General features: G+C 28.3%; 1 protein-coding gene across 1 annotated transcript in view; it reads right to left on the minus strand.

Moving 5' to 3' along the window:
• LOC111620770 (serine/threonine-protein kinase DCLK1-like) overlaps nt 1-26,843 on the minus strand; it is a 63,419-nt gene that overhangs the window by 11,263 nt on the left and 25,313 nt on the right. Inside the window, exons 3-10 of the mRNA XM_023362770.1 lie at nt 21,744-21,816; nt 20,970-21,068; nt 18,795-18,860; nt 9,049-9,180; nt 8,542-8,618; nt 6,468-6,587; nt 4,996-5,142; nt 1,731-1,864 (exon numbers count right to left, since the gene is read on the minus strand). Coding sequence (XP_023218538.1) covers nt 1,731-1,864; nt 4,996-5,142; nt 6,468-6,587; nt 8,542-8,618; nt 9,049-9,180; nt 18,795-18,860; nt 20,970-21,068; nt 21,744-21,816 — 848 coding nt within the window. The remainder of the gene's footprint in view (nt 1-1,730; nt 1,865-4,995; nt 5,143-6,467; nt 6,588-8,541; nt 8,619-9,048; nt 9,181-18,794; nt 18,861-20,969; nt 21,069-21,743; nt 21,817-26,843) is intronic.

A 26,843-nucleotide genomic window follows, 5' to 3' on the forward strand; every position in this document is an offset into this window, starting at 1 on the left:
ATTAATATTATATTTTAATGTTAACATCCAAATTTATGGTTATTTTGCCCATTTTCTCTTGCTTTTGTATTTTAAATATCATTGTTCTTTTCTCAATTGTTTTAAACTTTAAATTTTATATAATCTATTTCCTTACTGCATTTGACAACTGAAGTAGATCCATTAAACTGAATCAAATTACTTATTGGCATGCCAAAGGTGTGATTTTGTTTCTAACATATAAGCAACTATTAATATGCATGTACTGTATCTTAAATTTTTCTTAGAATTTATTGTAGTCTGAATATATCAATTTTTTATTATTCATAGGAGACAGCAATTATAAACACAAAAGACTTGTATTTACAAAAACATTTTTAAGTGATATATTATTCAGAAAACTCCATACACCATTATTAATAATATTCAATTTATTTTTCTTCTCTTATAATGATTTTGTATTATTAGTTTCCATTGCAGAATGGAAAATTGCTCAACCAATTTTGTATTATTTTTACAAATAAAATTTTTCATGACTTATTGTGTATTTTGTCTTTTTTTCCTTCAAGCAAATCAAAACAACATTAATCTATAGATATAATATCTGAAAACATGATAGATAAGACAAAAGATATGTTGTAAATGCTTATATTTGCCTCCTTTCTAAATAAAAATAGTTCTTGGTTTTAATATTTAACATTAGAATTTATACATTTTCAAAATATTCATATCATACAAAGCAGACATTTCAGTGACAAATGTGCCAAATATTTTGAGGCTTATCAACTTACCTTCAAAAAAGCAATTATTCTCCATATTTCTAGATTAAGACATTAATATAATTGAGAAAAATAATTCTTTTAAAGAAAGTTAGATAAGAACAAAATTTAGAAAATACTAAAAAATCTGCAAATCTTCATCAGAAATGAAAGAAAACATTTGATTTAAAAAATATACTATCTTTTGATCTATTATAATAGAAATTTAAACCAGAAAAAGACATCTCAGAGAAAAGAATACCAATAATATTTGATAAAAAAAAAATTAAGTTTAAGTTTATTGGATTAGTTTAAACGAAATTGATGCAGAGATTCTTTAATGCATATTTGAGTCAATTTGTTTATTATTATTATTTTGTTGTCAAAAAGCCATTTTTTACTTGCCCAAATTTTCTTCTATAATGTTTTATCCATAGATTGTATTAGTGTACTATAATCTGAAAAACTGAATGTTCTTCCATAACATCATGGAAGAACAATAAATATTGCTTACTTCACACTTAAAATAATATTTAATCTAATCTCTATTTAAAAGTAATTATAAGATAATATTTACCATTCATCATAAATAAATACCATAATAAGAATACAATGATTATCAAATATACAATTGAAAATTTTTTATAATTACATGAAACCTAAATTTTTATTTGTAATACTGATAAAAAAGAAAAAGTAAGAAATTTCTTTTTCAAAATGTTAATAAGCTATATTTACTTGATAGCCAGATGTTTGAAGTGGTTAAGGCATCAGCCTACCACCTTGGGGAATCCCAGGATTTAATCCAGGTCACCAACCCCAGGAATTTTCATGAGTGGTTTGTCCCAAATATGTTGGATCCTGTCCCTCACAACCAGGCCTCCTCCCATTGTGGGCTTGGATAAGCCCATGATAGGTATGAAATAAAGGCCCTTTTAGTGAGAACAGGGAAGAAAACGTCAAAAATGAAAAAAGTTAATAAACTATATTTACCCAGTTTCAGCTAAAATTTCAGGTGCAACATAAGTAGGGGTTCCGCAGACAGTATAAAGAGGTTCTGTTGCTTCAACAGCCAGTCCAAAATCACCTAATTTTAAAGATTTACTCCCATCTTCATGTTCCATAACCTATTAGAACAGCATTTATTATATTAACATTTAAAATTAGAAAAATTATCATCATTATAAACATTAAATAAATTTTAAGTCTTAAGTAACCAATATCAGTCTCAATAATTTCTTTTATTTTCATAAATCAATAAAGGGGAAAAGAAGAAAATAATAATATAGTAACTTATATTAGTCCATGTAATGTATGGTTTGTGTGAAAAAAATGGAACCACAACCATCAAAAAATGCTAAAAATTTTAATGAGTGCTGTTGATTTTTTCAGATCAAACATTTTTTAAGATATTCATGTAAACATCAGATCCATAGAAAAAAGTCCAGCAACAAATTGTTTAACTTTCCCAGCAACATTTAAAATTTTTGTGGTGTTATCTGTTACAATATTGCATTATAAAACTGTTTACATTTTTTAATTATTATCAAATGGCAAAAGACTTAATTTTGAAGGTAGGGATAGGCTTTATATAAAAACTGTAAATGCTAATAATGAGTAAAATCATCATTAAGTCTGACCCTACTCAAGATATGACACATAATCACCCCTTTATCTCCCATCTTATCAATCTTTAACCACTAAAATTTAATAGCAACAATCCCCTAACACACAAACCTCCCTGCAAAATTTCAGAAATTTTTGACAAGATTTTATTAAAGATATTATAGAAGGAGTTATTAAAGCTTCAAAGAGGACGAACAAAATCATGCCCCTCAAAATACACTCATCCATACATACAGAAAAACCCCAATCAAGGTTCAGCGTCCAAAAATGTAAATATCTTTGGGGGTCATTTTTTGACTGATTGCCATACTATATCTCTGTTATATATAACACAACTGGGAAAGTAAAAAATAAACATACAAAAATATAACATGTTTGAAATTAAAACAAATGTTTTGTTTAAAAAACATTTTAACTTAGAACCATGACTAAAGTTATTGACATAAATTCACTAACACAAAATGTTTTAGAAAATTCAATGTTAATTTAATATGACCAGTTTTATTTACTTTTTATTTAGAATTTCATAGTTTTAAAAAATATTTCTATTTAATTTTATAATCTGTAACTATGAACTTTGAGAAGAACTGAAGGAAATAATAGGCCACAAAAACACCTTTATAACTCCAGCAACAAATTTAATAAAAATAAAAACATTTTCAATCAATTTCACTTCACTTTAGTTTCACTGATCTTCCTCAGTTACAGAATATAAAGGAATGAAAAAATAAAAGAACATAAATACAAATTTAATAAAATAAGAATTTGAATTTACAATCGTTATCTTAAAATAATAAAATGTATGAATAAATGAATAAATAACAACTAATATACACAAAATTAATAAAAATAAAAAGAAGTGAATAAATGTCTGTTAATAAAACAACAAAATAAATAAATTTTGTAAATGAACTGCCATGCGGACAATCTGTGTAACGCAGTTATACAGATTGTTTGCATCTCTATGGTTGATGCGCTTGGATTTTTTATGAGCCTCATAAATTTCCAATTTATAATCTGTTATTAATATTTAGTACAGTAATACTGCAACTTACGCTACCCCGACTTATGCGAACCCGGAGTTACGCGATTTTCAAATCTCGTCGATTCGTCTTTTGTTTGAACGCTATACAACTTTTGATTACTCACTCCCCCCACACTATTGTTTGGCTTACACATTCGGACGTGTCGCGCGGAATCGACACATAGCTACAATTTACTTTGTGTTATTTATTTCTGTTTGTTACATCTACGGAGACTCGAGAGACTCTATGTGATGATTTCTTGTAACCGTGAACGAATCAAAAGACGTGATAACATTAACGAGAACATTTATTAGCTTACATACATCCGACTTGGATTTTATACAAATTGCGAAATTATACACTGACTTACGCGGTTATCACTCAGTCCCACCTATCACGTAAGTTCGGGGTATTACTGTATTCCATACTTTTTCAAAATGTATAAAATATAATTTTGTTATTTTTTTAATAATCTGAATAAAATCTACAAGATTTCTTAAATTGTTTAGCATTTTTTGATAGTTATGATTTCTGACTTAATCCAGCTCTAGTATTTGAGAGTATCTATCCGGCTAAACTCATCTAATTATACAGATATTACATAATTTGAACTAAACATAGGAATTATGCTGTTATCCATGTTAAATTTAATAATTAAAAAAATTAACTTTGAATATTCTGGGAAAAAAAACTTGATTTGGAGTGTTACACAAATCTGAAACTTCTGCTTATAGTGCAGATGCATCCCAATTATGCTATCTGAACCTCTGTTTGATCTTTGCTTCCAAAGGAATTAATTTACAAGATATAACTAAGTAAGTCACTTGCACTGACTGGGGATGGCTAAAGAAATTTCTCTAAAAAGCATTTAGAAACGAGTTTAAAAGAAAATTTATTCTTAATGCTTTATGTTTTAACCAAATTTAAAATAGTCCTTTTCACTTTGAAAATTTTGTCTAACTCTTAATAGGCCTGAAATATATTTTGCATCATCATCATCATCAATGAAAAATAGTGTTAAAATTTTTATTGCTGTTTTAGCAACTGAAATATAACAAGATATTAGACACTTTGCACAATAAAGCTAACTTACTTTAATACAGCTGGATAAGCAAGCCAATGAACATAGCCTGTTTCAAATGAAATGAGTTATGTCAATAGTTTGCTTATCCAGCCGTATTAAACCCACATTACCAGGCAATGTGCCTGTTGTGAGAAATGTGCAGTGAAGTTTGGCAAATTTGGATTATTATTTATTAATCAGTTTAATAAATTTCATATATCTTTATTTATTTCTTATTATACATAGTAGAGTTTTATTAAAATAATTTTGTATTTAAATACTTATATATATTCTATATTGTGAAAAGGATATCACTGTTAAAACTAAAATTTAATATGAAATACCAATACAAAAATATTTTATAATTAATCTAATTTCATTGATGAAATTACAAATATTTTATTAAAATATTAATTACCATTAATTTTAAGAATTATGATAAACAATAATTCTTAAAAGTTTTATTTATAATGAAAATAAAATAGCATTATAAAATCTAAATTATATTCTAAAAAAAAAAAAAAAAACTGACTGATTTACAAACCAGTAAATTTTCTGGCTTAATATCACGGTGAACAATGTTAAGCGAATGTAAATATCTTAACGCACTTCCCAAATTATATACCATGCCACTTGCATCTCTTTCTGTATATTTTGTTGCTGTTGCTATTGCATCAAAAAGATCTCCTCCCTTTAAGAATATATGTAATAAAGCATAACTTATACAAATTTTATAAATTTAGAAAAAAATTATATAAATGGTAAATTAAATATAAAGTATACAAATAAATTATATAAGCTACAAAAATTATTTTTTCTCCATTTAGAATTATAAAATATCTATATGTAAATTTTAAAATTATTATAATTACTTTCATATTTATTCAAATACTCTCTTATAATCACATCAATTAAAATAAAAAAAATTTACAACAATCTTTTTTTGATAATGATGAATAAATAAAACAAAATTTGATTTAAAAATTAGTTTTACTTCTAACTCAAAAAAATTAAGTAAAAATAAAGCTAATTTACTAAAAATAACTTACAAATATAATTATGTACACATTTGATTTTTATCTGACAAAAGAAAAAAATATTGTTCTATCAATATTAAGTTATTCTCTAATAATTTTAAACAAAAATATAAATATAATGAGTCATTCATTTCTTGAGTCCATTTCAATTATTGGAATAATTTTCTGGCCTTGGTCAATAGATGAAGCAGGTTGACTGAGATTATGTGTGTTGTCCATTGTGCATGAGTGAGGTGGTGAATGTGTTTGTGAAGCAGTAGTCATACTTGGACCAGTGCTGTGTTCACTACTGGTGGCCAAAGGAAACTGGCAGATTTTTCGAACATCAGCTTCTGCCTAACTTATAAACACAGATCTTGTTAACCCAGGTGACATCTGAGCTGATTTAATGAGCTGTGAACATGTGACAAGCATTTTGTTTTCTCCACAGAAATGAGTATGCATATATACCTAAAGCTAGGTGTTTATAACTCGGATGCCTGCCATGGAAAACGAATATTGTTAAGCAACTGTCCACTCTGGGTTAAACTGCTCAGAGACCAATTAAAAACCAATTTTTTAAGTGCATTAATTATTTTAATAATTAATAAATTGTGATATCACACCTAAAAATCATGCTAGAATCAATATTTTTTTTTTATGACAAACACATCAGTCTTTACGATGGTTAAATTTAATGTATAATACATATTTAAATGTTAAATATGCGAGAAAAAATGTTATTTAATAAAAATAAAAAACCCTGATTCATTTCCATCATTTCTAAACATAGAGGCATCCATTTTCGTTCAAACAAAACAAACTGCAACTCCCTAGCTGCTTGGGGTCAAAAGTTATTAGTTAATTATATTAAATTTAAAAAATAAATAAAATTTTTCTATTAAAACATGATTTAATTAAAACATTAACAGTTCAAAAAAATTTAGCATATAAAGTCTCATATTTTGGAATATTTTAAATACTTATTGTATTAACTTACCTTTACTAATTCCATTACTAGATATAATTCATTACCAAAATCAAATTCACCTAGAAGTTGAACAATGTTTGGATGTTTAACTCTTCTCAGAATAGCCACCTCACTTGTTATCATATGTTCCTACATAAAAAAATCATATTAGTTAATCTGATAGTTTAGTAAAAATATTCCAAAATAAAATAATTTACAAATTATATTAATGAAAAAAATCATCTAAAATATCACAAAAATTTATTCATCTCTCTTATTATTTATTTTCTATTAGGTATTAACTAAATATGTCTGAACACAAATATTACATTGGATGATTAAAAATTATTTAATTTATTTTGCTCTTATGGCATTGTCTGTCATTTTTATTTTGTAAGAAACTAAGATGCTAGCAGCATTAAGTAGTAAATTCAAAATTTTGAAACAAATATATAAAAAATTAATTTTTACTATCTAAATGACAAATTCATTATCAATAAATGACTTTAATGATTCTTAGAAATCTATAGAATATAACTTCATAACTTTTGCAAAAGTAAATATGCTAATTTTAACCACATTTAGTAATTTAAAATTAATTTTTAACTTATATTTTGACTTAAACTAGTATATTTATCAATTTGTACATTAATGTACTATAATAAGCTAATGTACAGTACTATAAAAAGCATTCCAAGTTTTCTGTATACAATATTTATGGTTATAAATGAGCTTTAATCAAATAACTAATGATATAAATAAAAATCACTATTTTATAAACAAAACAAAAATAACATATTTTAAGTAAAATTTTAATAAAAATCTGAAAGTTAGGGCAGTTCTTCAAAATTAAATAATAAAACAGTATTATGCTTAAATTGTATCCATACAGAACAGCTCAATTAAGGCAACCAACCTTATGTTTATTAAAGAAACATTGTCATCTTCACATAATTTATAAAGAACAGAGTTGTACAGAACTTTAATTTATTATTTAAAGTTCTGTACAACTCTGTTCTTTATATATTACGTGAAGATGAAGATGACTGTAATGGAGCTGTTCTATGTTAATATAATTCATNATTATAATTGCTAAATTTAATAATTATAATAAAATTAATATTTATAAATAATTTTGAATGTTATGGAATATGGAAGAAAAGAATTAAATCATTAATTTAATTATAATTATTAAATTTAATAACAGATGACACCTAATGCCTGCCTCTAGTGACAAATTATTTAGAAATTAATAATAAATGTGGAGAAGCAGCCTGATTTAATCTGGTAGTTGTTTAGCATAAGAATGTAATTTACCTTGTATAAAGATTCCTCTTCACCAGGTACTGGTACAATATATATAAAAATAGATTCACAATAAACCTTTGAGTAACCAGTAAAATATTTATTTGTTTGAAAAAACAAACGTTTTCGACCGTATTCTTTGGCTTTCTTCAGGTTAAACGTTCCAAGATTCTAAAAGCCGTTGTGCTTAAAGATTTAAAAGTTTTGGAACATACACAACTCATTATGCGCATACGTATCAAGCATTGGATAAACAAAATATATTTATTATTTTACATATGCATGAAATGGTGGAAAACACATTAAATAGAGTTGTGGGGGCCTTCTCCTTCAAAAACAAACTTCCAAGCTGTAGAAATATTAATCGCATCCTTATAATTGATGCAGTTATTGCATAACCCCACTTTATATATTTCCAGAGTTTCTAGCGTTCGTATGTGTTCCCTTCTGTGTGAAAGTTTAATGACTCGCGCGTTATGTAAGTTGGCACTTATGTCCGGGGTGGAAGCATAAGTAGATAGGGCAGTGGTGCATCTGTTATGTTCTAATAAATATTTTACTGGTAACTCAAAGGTTTATTGTGAATCTATTTTTATGAATGTAATTTAATAATGATGCAAAGTTTTATTCATTTTAAGATAATATGCTTATTATATACTTATTGAGTAAAGGTTTTCTTTAATCTTAAATCAAGATTGAGATACACAAGAATGTAATTTTCTATCACATAATATAATTTTATAATTTTAAATTAAAAAAAATCATAAATTAGTAAAATATTAAATATAAATTAAATTACCTTTCCTTTACATTTTGCTTTATCTATAATTTTTAAAGCATATTCTAACTTCGTACCTCTAAAAATATAGAAAGTAACTGTTAAATTGAAAATTTCTGTTTTAAGATCAAAATTTACTTTCTAAAAATTAAATTTATTTATTTTACTTATTTCTGACTACAGTGTAAAGTCCAATTGGACTAGAGATTACCAACCCTCATACATAAGATAAACCCCATGATAAAAAAAAACCATTAACATAATAACAATAAAAAACCAACAAAAAAAAAAGTAAACATGAACTAAATATACATATAAAATTGAGTATAAAACAGGACTAAAGCAATACAAAATATCTAAAATAAACTAAAAATGCTGTACATAATAAAACTATAAAAATTAATAATAAAAGACAGGTTAGGTAAAATTGGACGCAGGTTTTAAAATGCTGAAAATTGCGGTAAAATAGACATGTGACAGGATAAATATTACAAGCTTCTCCAAAATAGAATGATCTTGAGATATTACCTCTATAATTGGGATTGGAGAGGCTTATGTCATTTCTAGTTATACATGTAGGAATTCTTAAACCTAAAAAGGAAACCTCCAGTTCTGCCAATGGCTGATTTTCATAAAATTTTGCACTCATGTATAACATGACTAAATAAACATAAATGTAAAATCAAATTTTATAGTGTCAAACAGAGAAGCAAGAAACACAGATGGTTCTCCCGTAATGTTAATAATACTCATTATATTTCAGGCAAGAAAATGTGAACCCTGGAAGTATGGCATCCTTACTTGTAAAGAGTTTCAGAACAGTCCAAAACCAACTGTGTTGTTGAAGAAACAGTAGCAAAGGAGTAAAGGAGTAAAAGAGGATAAAAAAGCAAGTGGATCTTCACAATCATATCATCCAAATCCAGAAAGAAAAGGTAAAGACAAGAAAGATCTCTTTCTGAGTGGAAGAAGGCTGTTGAATACTGGACAAATCCAGAAAGAAAAAAACATGTTTTAATCTGTGAAGTCTCAATTTTGCTGGATACAAAACAATGAAAGAGAATTGTACAGGCTAGTTGCTAACATACTGCAATGCCTCTCAATACTGTAATAAATACAATGAATACCTTCAATAATTATTTACATTTTTTTAGGAAGGAAAAGGAAATCAAAGAGAAGGGTAATGCACAGGAGAGCCAGAGAGTCATAAATGAGTTTGTGTTGGACAAGTTCAAACCAGCAAAGATAAATTTTTTCATAGTGAACAACAATGACTTGAGAGAAAAGGCTGTAAACAAACAAGAACACCTTCAAACACTTCAAGGCTTTTGACTCTTAGATTCTCTACTTCAAGGAAAAGTATGGGATTGTTTCTCAAAACCTCCTTAAATGGACACTATGAAGTAAACACCAATGTAGGGCAGTAAATCAGACACCAGAAAAAATGTGTTTTGTCCATTATGGAGCTATTGCCACTCTACTTTGCAGATTGTTTTTAATATCTCTTGATGAAACTTACTTTAATTAATTCATGACATCAGGAAAAACATTGTCAATATAGTAATTTAGCACTAAATACTGAAAATAAACAACTACAATATTTTTTTATATTAATCATCTAAACAATATTAATTTCTCCTAGATATACAGTAGCAACCATGAAAACTGTATTATCCATAAAATCCGATAAAAAATGTGCTTATTTTTTTTTAAAATTAAAGTATCATTTTGCTTCAGAGTTGCAAGAAACCATAAAGACTGCATCATCCGTGACTTCTTAAACATGAATGATTTCCATTACCTAGCAAAGTCTATTGCAGCAATGTTTCCAGTGATTGTATAATCCATTTATAGTGATTGTAACCCATTTAATGATAGTATGCTTTTATAAGCAAAATGTAAAGTTTTTACAGTTAACACAGTGCAAAAGTCTGTAGTTTGTGCTTTAAATGATGAAATTTTATTCTGTAGATATAGTGGGGAGAGTGCATTGTTATCAATCGAGCATTTGTAACAAGAGAGACATTTGTGAAAATGCTGTGCCTCTTAAGATTCTGAGTAGCTAATCCAGCAAGAATATACTGCTAATTCTTCTGAAATGAAAGTAAAGTGAAAAAAACAAACAGATTTAACAGTGAGTGAATGAATTGTAAATTTTAAATAAAATGGTCGACAGTATATTTTAAAAAATTAAAAATTTGAAGAAACTAAGTCATCTTCTTTCCACCATATTATTTAAAACTGTGTATATATCTTTAAATTGGTTTATCATCAGTAAACATTTTTTAACTGTTTTATATAATTCTGCAGAGGCATAGCCTACAATAAAGAGTTGTCTTTGTGAAGAAAGACTGTTATTTTTTTCGGATGACTGGACAAGGTGGAAAGAAAATGACTTAGTTTCTTCAAATTTTTAATTTTTGAATGAATTGTGTTATAATGGATTTAACATGGATTTAAAAGCTTATCATCCATATAAGAAACAATTACTGACAAATAAAATGTGAGCTAAACAGCATATGGACTGCAGTGTCGACATGTAGAATTGTTATGCTTTCAAATATATTCAAACTTAACCGCACAGATTTGAAAGCAAATCTTAGGGTTTTTACAAAAGCTGACTTTTTAAAACACTGGTTTAGAAATCTCAATTTTTCTATGAAACCAGTTTTAATTTGAATTTTTACCCATAAAATGGAGATAAGATTACAGTTCATTTTAAAACTTTTGAATTTACTTAATATTTATAACATTTCAAAAATATAAAATTGACCAATGTCTACACAAAACAAAACAAAAACAAAAAAAAAAAAAGCAAGCTAGAATATCACATTAAACTGTAAAATTTACTCCATAGAAAACCATAAAGAAAAAGGAACAACAATGAATGTCTACAAAATATTATTATTTTTTCTTATTTTTCCTAAGAAAATATGATTTTAGAAAGCAAAGAACGTCTATAGATCTATTGCTCAAACAGTGTCCTTATTTTGCGCATAAAATTGCCAGAAATAGAAAAAATTCTCTCACTTGCTACTGAGCTGGGTTTAATCGATCGTCTTTAAAGCATTAAATAATAAATCTAAATTTTTCGTTCTTCTGTTTGTAACCTCTAATACTAAAAACTCCTCCTTTAGTGTCTTAGGGCTGGACAAAGTTACTTTTTCAAGTTCTTGAAGATATTTATGTAATTGATCTTGTGTGACCCAATTTTGGGGGCTGTAACTCATGAAGTGTGACTTGTAGAGGTGTGGTTCCTTTGACTTTGCTCCTATGGATATGCTCTACAGCTCTGATAAAGTTCCAACTGTCTCATTCAGAGCTTGAATTGAGCCGAATTGGACACTTTTTAGGCATAGAAGGATTTTTTTGTTTTGTAGTAGTTTTATGACTTAGTATTTAGAAATTTAGTATTTAACAATATTCGCATTTTATGCCAGAGATGATTTTGTGTCAAAATGTTGATTTTTTTAATCAAATAATTAATTTTTATGTTTTAAGTGCAGGCTCAAACCCAATTTTTTACTTGGGAAAACCCAGTTTTCAAATTATACAAATTTCTTCAAAAAACTGGTTTTTCAAAACCAACAAACCTTAGCAAATCTTATGTTAAGTGTAGAAAAGGCAAGGTGTGTAACAGGGATTGCTTGATGCAGACAGTAAAGTTTCAAAAGTGTCAAATATGGTGTGGAAATACATATCCAGTAAATGCATTGGCTGACTAGATTTATAAATGGATCTGTGAATGCAGTGCTACAAAAACATTTACCCGCCAATCTAATTCCAAAAATCAGAAACAATTTTGTGACATCCTGCACTTTCCAGGACAACTTTCCATTGTGTCACTGTGCTAAGATAGTGAGTAAAGTATTATATGTCCTGTCCCTGTAGTTTGTCAGCATTATTGTCACTTAAACTAGTACACAAATTGTCATTTAGGTAAAAAAAATTCCTACAAGAGACTTAGATCAAATGCCTAAGCTGGGCAGCTAATAGTTCTAATCTTAATGCTATTGAGAATTGCTGGCATATTAAGGGCATAAAAATTGAAGACAAAAGGTCTGAAAAATAAACAGAAACTGTAGGATTGTATCAGAAGAGTTTAGTATTGTAGATTTGGCATATGCTTGCAGAGTAGCTGAATTTACCTACTCTATGTCAGAGCACTGCAAAGCTATTATCAAGATGGCTCTATGAAATATTAGGATCCCATTTAAAAAGAAATAACTGTTTGTGTTATGTTTTTCTTGCACTATAAAAATTTGTTTTACCTCCATAATTGTGAACATTAAGTTCTTACGATAGTTGTCATTAATGGCATTGTGATGTGAAATAACAGATGTTCAACATAGAATTGCATATAATAAATAGCATTTTTTAAGTTTAGTTTGCTCTTGGTTTCATCTTAATACTATGTACATTTTCATTGCAAATTATAATCGTGCTACTTTGCACACTTGTTGAATGCTGTTTGGTATATATTGTAGGTGATGCAATTTCCATGGCTGCTACTATATTATAATAAATTGTTATTAAACAGTATATTATAAAGTAAATTTATATTTTATTAAAATACTACATTATATTAACAAAAAATGAAACTAAATCTATATTAGAAATAATATTTACAATAAATATATTAAAAAATAATAATAATTTGGAATATTTAAGATAATAGAAATAAAATCATTTTTAATCTAATGTTTAAAGACATTAATATAAATACATTCTTAAATATAAATTTTAAGCAAATAAATTTTTTGAGATATATTTCTTGATATATTACTAATGTTTTTATATTTTGATTGAGAAAAACTTTAAATTGAAATTATTACAATGGAGCAGTTGTTAATTTTTTATAACATCAGATTGAATATTGAAAAAGTTTTACTATTTATATTCATATTTTATCTAATTATTTAAAAAAGTAAATTTTATTTTAGTACAGTAATACCTCGACTTACGCGATTTTCAAATCTCGTCGATTCGTCTTTTGTTTGAGCACCACGCAACTCTTGGTTACTCACTCCCCCCACACTATTGTTCAGCTTACATGTCGCGTGGAATCGACACATAGCTACAATTTATTTTGTGTTATTTATTTCTGTGTTTGTTATATCTACGGAGACTTGAGAGACTCTATGTGGTGATTTCTTATAACTGTGAACTAATCAAAAGACAAGATAAGATTAACAAGAACATTTATTAACTTACATACATCCAACTTGGATTTTACACAAATTGCGAAATTATACCCCAACTTACGGGAATTCGACTTACGCGCTTATTGCTCGGTTCCACCTATTACGTAAGTTTGGGGTATTACTGTAATTGAAATAGCAAGAAAAGTAATTATTCCTATTAAGAAAAGTAATAATCTTATATTTATTCCTATTTTAAATTACATTACAAGCAATCAAATTATTGTTTCTATAAAATGGACTAAAGAAAATAATTTATTAATTTGTTAAACTATTTTATATCTATTATAATTATTTTAAACTATGTTAACTATTTTAAGTAAATAAAAAAAAATCAACTGAGATTAAAAATAAGAATTAATAGTTTTTTAAATTATAAATTAAACTTTTTAAAGTTAAAATTCAGCAATTTGTCAAAATGAAAATAAGGCAAAATGCCATAAAAACCACTTTGAGAAATTATCTATAAATTTGAAAATTTTTTAATGTTGCATCTTAAGTAAATATTATCTCTAGTGTTTGTAAAAAGATTTAATTATAAAATCAGTTGAAAGTATAATATAATCTGATTGTAGAGGAAAAACATTTTCCCCCATTATTTATTCAATATAATTAGTAACATTCTGAATGAAAAGTGAATATTTAATTTTTTATTATACAATATTTAAAAGTACTTTTTACAAATTAAAAAAAAAATTATTATTATTATTCTTTTTATGTAAAAATAACAGAATATTAAATTTTTCATAAAATATTTTACATTTTTCAGTGTCAGATCATTAAATGCTAAATATGTATTTTTTAATGATATTAATTTTAATAAGAAAAATTCTAATTTGTGAAATCCGCGATTTTTACGCCGATGTCGGAAAAATCTTTGTAAACAACTCCGAGGAAAAAAAACACTCTTGGTGAGAAGTATATCGGAGGTCACTGATTGTTTTCACATTAAGGTGGGAAAGTTGACACTTAGTTGATCGGAATGCACCGTGTCAACAGAAGTTGATCATGTGACTCATTTCCCACAAATAACGTATAAAAGCTTGAGTCCCCGGAAGCTTCGGATGATCCCTCGAAAGTTATACTTGATAGATGTGCCATATTTGTCTCCATACTCTGGACCGAAAGGACATACGACCAACCACAGCCATTTGAACTTCCATCACCATTAACGAACATATTCAACGAACGCATATTAGACATATCCGCATAGAGGTATTTGTACTTTTTAGAGCTTTGTGAACTCTCTCTCAGACTAGCAGGTAAAGCTATTAGAGCATCCCTTTTGTATANTTAATGTTGCATCTTAAGTAAATATTATCTCTAGTGTTTGTAAAAAGATTTAATTATAAAATCAGTTGAAAGTATAATATAATCTGATTGTAGAGGAAAAACATTTTCCCCCATTATTTATTTAATATAATTAGTAACATTCTGAATGAAAAGTGAATATTTAATTTTTTATTATACAATATTTAAAAGTACTTTTTACAAATTAAAAAAAAAATTATTATTATTATTCTTTTTATGTAAAAATAACAGAATATTAAATTTTTCATAAAATATTTTACATTTTTCAGTGTCAGATCATTAAATGCTAAATATGTATTTTTTAATGATATTAATTTTAATAAGAAAAATTCTAATTTGTGAAATCCGCGATTTTTACGCCGATGTCGGAAAAATCTTTGTAAACAACTCCGAGGAAAAAAAACACTCTTGGTGAGAAGTATATCGGAGGTCACTGATTGTTTTCACATTAAGGTGGGAAAGTTGACACTTAGTTGATCGGAATGCACCGTGTCAACAGAAGTTGATCATGTGACTCATTTCCCACAAATAACGTATAAAAGCTTGAGTCCCCGGAAGCTTCGGATGATCCCTCGAAAGTTATACTTGATAGATGTGCCATATTTGTCTCCATACTCTGGACCGAAAGGACATACGACCAACCACAGCCATTTGAACTTCCATCACCATTAACGAACATATTCAACGAACGCATATTAGACATATCCGCATAGAGGTATTTGTACTTTTTAGAGCTTTGTGAACTCTCTCTCAGACTAGCAGGTAAAGCTATTAGAGCATACCTTTTGTATAGTGAACTCATTTAATCACATTTAACCTAGGTATCCTAGTTTAGTTATATAAATAAATGCTTGTTTAGTTTTTTACCCTGTCTCTGAAGGACACCTGCCGACTTACTGATGCACTCCCCACTCAATTTTTTTTTTTGCCCTCCTAGCCATCCGACAAGCCGAGAACGGGTTTTACCAACCTGTTGCAGAGTAAGTGGTCATTTGGGATGAGCCCAGTGGCCCACTGCTAATCTCACATATATATATAAATACACATACATACATGAGGATTGTTCAAAAAGTTCCCTNCCTTTTGTATAGTGAACTCATTTAATCGCATTTAACCTATGTATCCTAGCTTAGTTATATAAATAAATGCTTGTTTAGTTTTTAAACCTGTCTCCTGTCTCTGAAGGACACCTGCCGACTTACCCTGTCTCTGAAGGACACCTGCCGACTTACTGATGCACTCCCCACTCAATTTTTTTTTGCCCTCCTAGCCATCCGACAAGCCGAGAACGGGTTTTACCAACCTGTTGCAGAGTAAGTGGTCATTTGGAATGAGCCCAGTGGCCCACTGCTAATCTCACAAATTTATAGCAAATAACAAATAATAAAGAATCTAATGCAATTTTAATAAAATAACTAGTGATCTGAATACATTCAAAAAATCATGTTAGAAAATGAAAATTTAAATTAAATTAAGATAGACTTAAGTTATCATACTTTTAGTTAACATGTATTAATATTAATTTGATTCATTAATTAATTAAAGACAATTTTGGTATTACAAGTCATAGTTTTGGTATAATACAATTGAGGGGCTCAGTGGAAAAGCAACATATCCTGATTCAGATAAAGATGTGATTTTTGGTGAACAAAAACACATTCCACTGCTATCTGTGGAATGATTCTGAAAGTATTAGTGAGTTAAAATATGTTAATTTAATGTTATTAATGAGTTTGTCTTCATCAAATTTTCCTTTTTGCAACACTTTTCTCCAACCAAACCAAAAGTAAAAGACTAGCATATACCAACCAAAACCAATATGGTGACACTCAGCGAATGCAGATGGAGTAGTGCAAGATAAAAATATAAGTGTAAAGCCTTTAATTAAAATGAAACAAAAGAATGTGTGGTAAATAAACATAAGATAGCCAGGAAGAGGGAGAGGTATATTTGAGTACATCAGTAAGGTTATCTATAAAAATAAAGTTGTGCAACTTCAGTATCACAGAGGTTGACAAGCAACTCCTGATTTAATCCTTACAGAGAAGTACCTGAATGGACAAACTATTAAGTTGTCAAAATACAAAAGCTTAATGAAGCTTTTGCCTTCTCTTCCTCCTATTTATCACAATTTTTGCAGAAATGTTCACACTGTTTATGACTCAAATGAAGCAAATAATGAAGTTTAAACAATGGATGAACATGTTCATTATGAGCAATGTTGATTTAAAGGACTATTAGTTAAATTGTTTGCTTAATAATAAATTGACATTTAGGTAAATACATGCATTCCAAGTGGTTATTTCAAAATAACTTTAATTTGAATTTTCTGAAAAATTAAGTTAATTAAGTAGGGATATATCCTACTTTTCCACCGAGCCTCTCAATTCTGAAAATCACTACACTAAGTGCTGTATGAAAAGTTCACTTAACAATATTAGTGTAAAGGAAGATAGCTATAGTATTGACTAGGGTTTCTGAAACGGGATTCCGTGATCCCGGTTGTTTTTTTAACCCGGGAAATATCCCGGGAAATTTTTCTTATCCCGGGAAATCCCGCAAATTTCTTAAAAATTCACTTTTTTTCTTATTTTGTGTTAAGGTTGAGGAGTTTTGCAAATAGAAAGCATAATTAACTCATTCACTGCCAGAATACATTTGTATTTATTAATTTTAAACCTACCTATTAGTTTTTTTAAATTTTTGCTCGTTATAGCATGTCACAAATGGTCAATAATCAATATATAGCTTATTTGTGGCAGGACTATAAAAATTCTTTACTTGTCGGAACCTGTAATATCTGGAATAATTGTGCTTACGCTGTCTTGAGTTTTAACCATGCCCAGTAGCTTCAATAAATGCCTGACGCCAGATTGTGCAAATTGGGCAAGGATACAAACGAGTACAAAGTCTGCAAGTATGAAGTTTTTCTTCATAAACCTGATTATTAAAGCCAAATGAATTGCCGAATTATCGAGCTCTAAGCTTGATGCCGCTATTAAAGCAGCCAAGGTAGACAAATCAAGAATACTAGAGAGCGAAAGAAGTACTACAATCTCGAAAACGAACTCGAAATCTTCCAGGCTACAGGTGAAAAAACACATAATATCTGTCTTCTCTTAAATGCATTAAACACTATTCCAATCACATCAATTGAATCGGAAAGGGCATTCTCGGTGGCAAGACTTTTCATTACTAAAATAAGAATTAGAGTGAGTTATCGGAGTATTGACCATCTTTGCTTTTTAAAATCTTATAAAAGTTTGCAATATTTTGTATTATATTTTATTTAAAAAACGAAAATTACCTTCTAAATTAGAAGTTCATTTTTTTAATTTTTAACTCAATTCAAAACATTTTTTTTGTTGTTGTTGTATGCAGTTTCCAGCAAACTTTAATTAATTTTTTTCTATTTGTGAAAATTTCTACGTTATTTAAAGGTAATTTTTATTATAGGCCTATAGACCTTACACAGCATTATTAATATGATTTTGGAGGTTACAGAACTTTAAAATTACTTTAAAAAATGGAAAATAATTATATCATTTGATTTCAAGATATTTTGTATACCTTAAAAATAATTAATTCTATCCCGGGATTTCCCGGGATCACGGGAAACAGTTCACTTTTATCCCGGGATCCCGGGACAAGCAAAATACCGGGAAATGAGAAACCCTAGTATTGACTAAGAACTATTTGTATACTGAATTATATTAATTTACATGATAAACTAACAATTTTGAAACTAATTGATGTAAATACTTACACTTGGATATAAACGTCTGGAAGGCTTTGGTGAGGCTGCTTGAGAACTATGAGTACTACTTCCTGAAAAAATACAAATCAAAATTTAAAACATTTATTATTGTAATGAATTCATTTTATATAAATTAAATTTATTGACTAAAAAATGTGGACATATTTTCAATTAATATTGGTACATCTTCAAACACAATGATGTATTATGGTTTTTCATTGTTTAATTTTTATGTTGTATAAAATAATTTTGTAGAAAATTAAAGTAATTGTAACTCATTGTGTTAATTTTGAAATATGATGAAATAATGATATCTGAAAGATAATATTAAATAATTAATATATAAAAATTCTGTAATAAATTTTTACATTAGAATACCACTATTCATGATTCAGCTGAAGGATAAAAATGTGAAAAGATGTTTACTTAAATTTTATTTAAAACAAAATGGATAATTAATTTAAAATATGTTAAAAATTTTACGTAACTAAAATCATTAAAACTGTCAAATAAGATCTGCATATCAGTATGTGTAGAAAGAGTAACATTTTTCTGATTGAATCTTTTCCAAAGATAACAATTTAACAATTATGCTTAATATGAAAATTAAAATTTATCCCCAAAACAGATCATAATTGAAACACTTTCAAAGTTCACAAAGTAAACAATATATACAGTAAAGCTTTCTACTTTATGAATAAAGGTAAAACTTTAATATTTTTAGTCAAATATAATTACAATTTTTTTTTAATGTTTTTAAAGTCAAAAATAATTCTTTAAGCTTAGATCTTCAAGAAAAAGTAAAACAGTGACAAAATAACAAAGTAAAACAACTGCAAACTAGTAGTTGAGAACTTTCTAAACAAACAAACAAAAATAAAAAATAAAATAAAGGTATCACAAGTTAATCTGTTTGATTAACTTATGATATTTTTATTGTAACTAATTTTTTTTAGTTAATATGAAAATTTAAAATGAGGTTTGGCTGTTCTTGATCATCCAAACCTGGACTTATAGCATTTAAAAAATAAGCCAAACTGTTTTCATTTATCAGTATGATAATTACCACAATAGCTTATTGAAAATGATGATAAAATGCAAACCATTCTTTCTTTTATGAACACTTTTACCATTGATACATATTGCAATAATGTACTGCACTAAGCTATAGCAAACATCATAAACACACTTTCATTTCAAATGATTTTTTCAACAACAGAGAATCATAGGCTGAAAATCAATCAAATGTTACGAACTAATTGCATGTTTGTATTTGATATAGTCAGCAAAACAATAAATGGTAGTGCAACTAATTTTGATATATAGTAATATAAGATCTTATTTCATGTTGGATTCAGGCATATTATCAAGATTTAAATGCAATGGCTTTGGTATTGAAATTTAAAATGTTACTGAAGTCTGTGATAATTTATAATCCAAACATAATAGACAAAACAGATTTGTAGCTGCTTTTATGAATATTAGTATTATAATTATCAAATTTCCATAATGTTGATATTCTCAATGCAATACATCATAATATTCATAGATTTATTTTGGGGTAAATATAAAGAGATGTCACAAAAATATAATTTATAACTATTTTCTTATGGTAATTAATCATAAGCTTCATATACAAAGGTTTCTCTGTTTAATAAAAAATTTTTAAATTTTCATTATAAAAATATATATAAATAAAAACTTATTAGAAAGACATCATTGATCTGATCATTGATTCATATAGATATTAACTGTTCTTTGGTTAGAAATAACTGTTCTTATAAATTATCTAATACTTCATTCCTGGGAGAATCATTTGTGATGAATGTTCTTAGATAACTAATATATAAAAAATGTTTTATGTACATAATGTTTGTTAAACTATATTAGAATTATTTTTTCATTTTTAAGCAAAAAACTTAAAATAATATAAATTTTAAATATTTTTAGATATTTAAAAAAAATAATAAAATAAATATTTAAAATTTTAAATGACACATTCAGTATTGCAATTNAAAAAAAAAAAAAAAATTAACAATGAAAGTTAAATTTAAATAAATAATATTAAATTTAAATAAGTAATATTTTGTATTAATGAAATATATACTTTTAACTTAAAATAATAGCAAATTTAGACTTTTCTAACAATTTAAGATAAAATAAATTTTAAAAACTTCTACCTGGTGAACGTTTGGAAGGTGTAGGCGATTGAACATTTCCTGTACTAGTTTTACTTTTCTTTGTGATATTTTTATTGCTACCTGTTAAGTATTTCCATTCTAAAAAATAAAAACATATTAAAATTACTTTTAAAATCATAAATTAATCAAATTAAAACATAATTAATTAGAATCTATAAAGAGCTTTATTATTACATATCTAAACCTTCATTACACAAGACAATAACAACAGTTTGTGTTTATGAAAAATAATATAAAGAGTCTACAGATTCAAACAGAATTTATAAAGTGCTAATGTCAAAACCAGTCTGCTGAATTATCAAGCTACTTCTAAATTAAAAATTAACTTCTTATAATTATTAAAATTTATACTAGATGGCAACATATCTGCCTATCTCTAATCAAATAAAAATTAGTAACTAATCATTATTGTAGCCAAAAAGTAACTAAATAACTTGACAGAATGTTTGGCATTAATTAATTAAATTGGGTCCTGCGTTGTTATTTTATAAATATCTTAAAATTTTAATAATGGTCTGAGATACTCAGCTTTACAAAAAATTTGTTTAGTTTAAAATATTAAAATAGAATATGTTTTATGAATTAAGCATTCAATAAGTCACAGAACTTTGTATGTAAGTATGAATAAATAAATTTTTCCAGTTTAACATCAGAAAGCAATATTTTTGGATTAATGATTAATTATTTTGGACATATTACATAAGACTGATCTCAAAAAAGTAAAACGAATGTACTATTTCATTTTAAAAATACTGCTTATTTTAATCACTGACATTGTGTTATCTTCCATATCAGAATTAGAAAGTTCCAAAATATTAGTTAAAACCTACTTATATAACTTTTTATTGTAATTATGAGTTTCAGTTATCATAATAATCATCATTAAATACAGTTAAACCTGTCTATCTTGAATCTATTTATCTCGAAATTTACAATACTGTTCAACCCTTTAGCGACACTGGAAGTATACTACACTTACACTTAAAACGAACCTATTACTGGCGTGCATCTTATAAAAATCGTCCCACAAACGTTTTCGAACTTTATGAAGTTCTTCTTCAGGTGGAAATGGAATATTTGCGAAAAAATCAAACAGATTTCAAATCAAAAAGTTCACTAAATTCCGCTCTGACAAACATGCGCCGTTGTGCGCATGTGTCAATTACTAAGGATACTTGTCCAGGAGAAGTTGCCCGGCTGGTGACAGGTTGAGCTTTTCTTTTTGATTGATGCATGTATTTTTATGGCTCATTTTATAAATAGCCATAGCTTCTAACTATTTTATTTGCTCAGGGTGGGGGGTGGTTACAATGATTTTAGCTTTGTCGAGCTCTGCCTCTATGTCCTGGTCTGTTGCATAAATACTTAGGGCTGTAGTGAGCCTTCCGTGTTGTAGATCAGCTTGGTGTTCTTTTAATCTGGTCTTTAATGAGCGCTTAGTAGAATCAATATAGACAAGATCTTTTTGCCATCTGTTATCCACTAGAGGGATAGAATATACGCCATACATTCTGTAGAGATCTGGGGGGGGTCTTTCCCGTTTTTTAGGATGTCTGCTATGGTGGGGCCTCTTCTATAGATTATTTGTACTTGTTGTTTCTTGGCTATTTCTCCATATATTCCTTTAAGATATGGGGTGAAGGTGACAGGGAGCCTTGTTTGTTCTTTCTGGTTGTTGGTATCCTTTGTCTGTGCTGTGGATGTGCCAATTTGATGATGTTGCCTGATTATACTTTGTATTAAGAAAGGATACCTATGCTCAGCTGCGACTTTTTTACGATAATCCAATTCTGTATTCAGAGCTTGCTTTGTAGAGGAGTGGGATATTGCTCTTCTCACCAAGGTTTTGAATGCAGATATTTTATATGAGAATGGGTCACACGATCCCCTAGGTATGTATATTGGCGTTGAAGTGGGCTTTTGGTAGATGGACGTTTGGACGGTCAAGGCTTCCACTTTGATGACTATGTCTAGGAAATGGGCTTCCGTGCTGCTTGATTGCTCTATATTTATAACAAGGCCATAGGTGTTGTTGTTGATAGCTTGTATAAAGATTGTTATGTCAGATGTCTTCTTCCATAAGACGATAAGCATAAGGTCAGGGAGAAACATAAAGATGATTTTATTTTCCATTTGCCTGATGACTAACTTGCAGAGGTCCCCTGACACTGGGCTACCCATGGGGACGCCTCTTTTTTGCTTATAGACCTTTCCTTCGAAACTAAAGATTGAGTTATAACAAATAAGATGGGCCATTTTGAGTATCTGGTGGTGCAGTGCTTGATCTTGAGTATAATCCAATAAGAAATCCCTGAGGGAGCAAAAGGTTGCTGGGAGCTTTACTGAGGGGTAAAGTGATTTGAAGTCGAGGACTGTGATGAGCTTTGGAAACCCTGGGAGATCTTTCAGCAGGCGTATGAGGTTTTCTGGGTTTTCAATGGTGTAAGGATAATCCTTTAGGTTTGGTGAAAGGAGGCGGTGGTGGCCGGAATTCTGCTCCGACACATACGCACAACGGCACATGTCCGTTGGAACAGAATTTGGCAAACTTTTTGATTTGAAATCTGTTCGATTTTTTCACAAATATTCCATTTCCACCTGAAGAAGAACTTCATAAAGTTCAAAAACGTTTGTGGGACGATTTTTATAAGATACACGCCAGTAATAGGTTTGTTTAAAGTCTCAAAATTTATTTTTTCTCCAGAATTTTTGGCCTAAATTCAATATATTTTCCATATTTATCTAAAATAATTTTCTCTCCAAACCTCGATATCTTGAATTATGGACTGAAGTGCCAATCACAAATTCAAAGCTCAGTTACTACATTTTGATAGCAAAAATTGTACTTGAGAAACATCTCTTACAGTACAGTACATAGTTGCAATTAAAACTGCTTTTCTCTGATTGGCTACAAGTTTGACTTGCACCTTATTGGTTATTATTCCAGGTGATGTGTTGTAACAGATTTTAATGAACTTTCCTTGACCAATGGTTTTTTGATATCATTTAAGTTTCTGATTGTTACATTAAGAGAAACAAATGGCTTGTGTGTAAAGAAAGTTAAATATCCTTTCAATTGAAAAATTAAAATCTTAAAAAATTTTTGGACAGAAATCCTCAGACGAGAGAGAATGAAGTTGTGACCAAGTTTGGTATTCTATTGAGTACTTTTTCAATGATAATAAAAAACACAGATTCAGTAGAGAGAAATTTCAAAAACAACAACAATAAAGTTAAAAAAAATTGAAAATGTTCTTTTCCAGAAATAGATGAATGTGTAAGAAAATAATTTGTACATCGTTATGACTAAGGAGTTCCTCTTAGTGAAATGATGTTACAAAGGAAAGTTGAGAATTTTGCCAAAAGACCTGGCCATAGCAAATTTAAAGCAAGCAATGGGTGGCTTGAAAGCTTTAAAAGTCAACACAACATAGTCTTCAGGAAAGCGCAACAAAAGTGCACCTGTGCTTCAAAGTGTTTGTGAAGAGTGGATCAAGGAGCTCACTTCTCTTTGTTCAAGGCTATAAGCTAGTGGATGTCTTCAACACAGATGAAACAGGCCTTTTTTTCCCACTGTTTACCCAATAGAACAGCTATATTCAAGACATAAGTGTACTGAGATGGGAAACAGAGTAAAGTATATGTGACTGTACTCTTTAGCAGTTAATCACATTAAAAGTGAAAAACTTCCACCACTGATGATTGGTTGTTTGCAAAGCCCAGATGTTTCTCAAAAGTGAAATTATTTCCTTTAACATACAAAGCTTGGATGACAAGTGAAATCTTCAGTGAGTGGCTGAAAGAAATTGACAAATCTGTGGGTTTGAAAAAAAAAAATTCTTGATAAAAAATTTTCCAGGACAGAAAATTTTTTTAAATTTACAAAATTTAAGAAAATTCTTAAAAAAAAAAATTTTTTTTAAATACAAAAATGTGTTTTCTTACTTGTCCTTTCATACAAACACGAGGAAAATAACAGCTACTATTTAAGGCTACTTGTCTGTCTCAATATATAAAAATCATTAAAAGATCCCTCTGGTAATGGCACAAGTGAGAAGATGCATTTTTGTATTTTCATTTTTAAGAATTTTCTTAAATTTTGTAAATTTAAGAAAAATTCTTCTTTTAATTGATAACTGCAATGCTCATCCCAACCTCCCTACTCTAAAAACACTAATATTTTTGCCTTCAAATACCACCTCTAAGCTGTAACCCCTCAATCAAGAGATCATTCGAAATTTCAAAGTGGGATACAGAAAAGAACTGGTTTGAAAACTTCTATAGGCCATCAATGATGGTAATCTCTTCACACTATCAATGTTTTGGATGCTATGAGGATGATAGACTATGCTTGGAGGAATGTTACAGAAAAGGCAATCAAGAACAGTTTTCTAAAAGCAATATTTAAGCAAAGGAACAAGAGGAACAACAACAAAACACCATTAACACAGTGAAAGACAATAACCAATGAAGTAAATTCAGAAGAATGGATAATTGTCAAGAACAGACTTAATTTAGACATTTTATTTGAAGTTTTTGGATGTAAACGATTCCCTGGTAACATGCAAAATGTTGACAGATACGGAGAATCATAGAAAATGCGAGAGAAGTTTCTAACAATGACGAACTAGATAATCAGATAGATTCACTTAAACTTATTACCACAAAAGAAGTAGAAAATGACTTTGAAATGTTCAGAATAATATCATGAAAGCCAGGAAGATATTAGTCATGATGCATTTGCAGCTATTGCTTATCTTCAAAAAATTGTCCAGTCAAAAGAAGTCAGACATCAGAAATTATTGATCAACTACTTTGGCTAATGAATGTCTAAAATGTTTTATTTTTATCTAATACAGATATGTACTGTACATGGTATTGTATTAATAAAATACTGTACCTTGAATCAGACCTATTACTGTTTACTGCATTTGCACCTCTATATCTTGAATTTTTTCTCGTTCCTGTGAGATTTGAGATAAATAGGTTGAACTTTATATGCATTCTTAAGCTGTCGATATTTGCTTTAACATTTGGCCAATAATATGCAATCATTATTAGTTGTGTGCATTAAAAATAGTAAGTGTTAATGGTTTAATTGTTATTCATTTACAGTACAATAGTTTAAATTGCATGCATTTTTTATTTCAAACTGTTGTTAAAGCAAAACAACATGAGGCAAATAACACTAGATGAATTATTTTAATTAATATTATTAGTACATCTTCAACTTTATTTAACTTCATTCAAAATTTTATATTATTACATCAAATCATTGAAACAGTATCTTATCTATAACAATATTTATAAGGCTATAGAATAAATATATTCAGTGAAGGGTGCTGTAGTTATTGTGGTGCTAAAGAGGAAGGAAATCTTCTGACTCATTTGTTTGAATCCTGTCAGGTGACATATCAACTAAAAAGTGCTATATTAGGAGACGAGTTCAGATGTGATTTTTTGAAGAACGAGGTCATGTCAAAAATCACCTTATTTAAGTTTTTTTCCTTTTTCTCTAAATCTTTGGAATTTCTCCGTTAATTTATTTTATGGATTGTATGTACATTTATTAACATGATTTAATCAAATAGTCCCCATTGTAAGAAATTTAAATTTAAATCAATAAACATTATTATTATTATTATTTTGAGTTTAGTGAGTTTTACTCGGTTCACACCGGTGGCTGTGTACTATGCCGGACCAGAGTCAAGGCATAGCAACCAAAACAAAACTAAAATTAAATGTGTGTGTCAGTGTCTGTATTAAGGAATTTCCTAACAATATGGCATGTATTCAATATAGCGGCCTTCTGTAGTGTGATGTATGTATTTCTACTCAATTGTAATGTTCCCA

The sequence above is a fragment of the Centruroides sculpturatus genome, unplaced genomic scaffold (assembly GCF_000671375.1).
Source record: "Centruroides sculpturatus isolate CEXI.00-Female unplaced genomic scaffold, Cexi_2.0 scaffold204, whole genome shotgun sequence".
NCBI classification, from domain to species: domain Eukaryota; kingdom Metazoa; phylum Arthropoda; class Arachnida; order Scorpiones; family Buthidae; genus Centruroides; species Centruroides sculpturatus.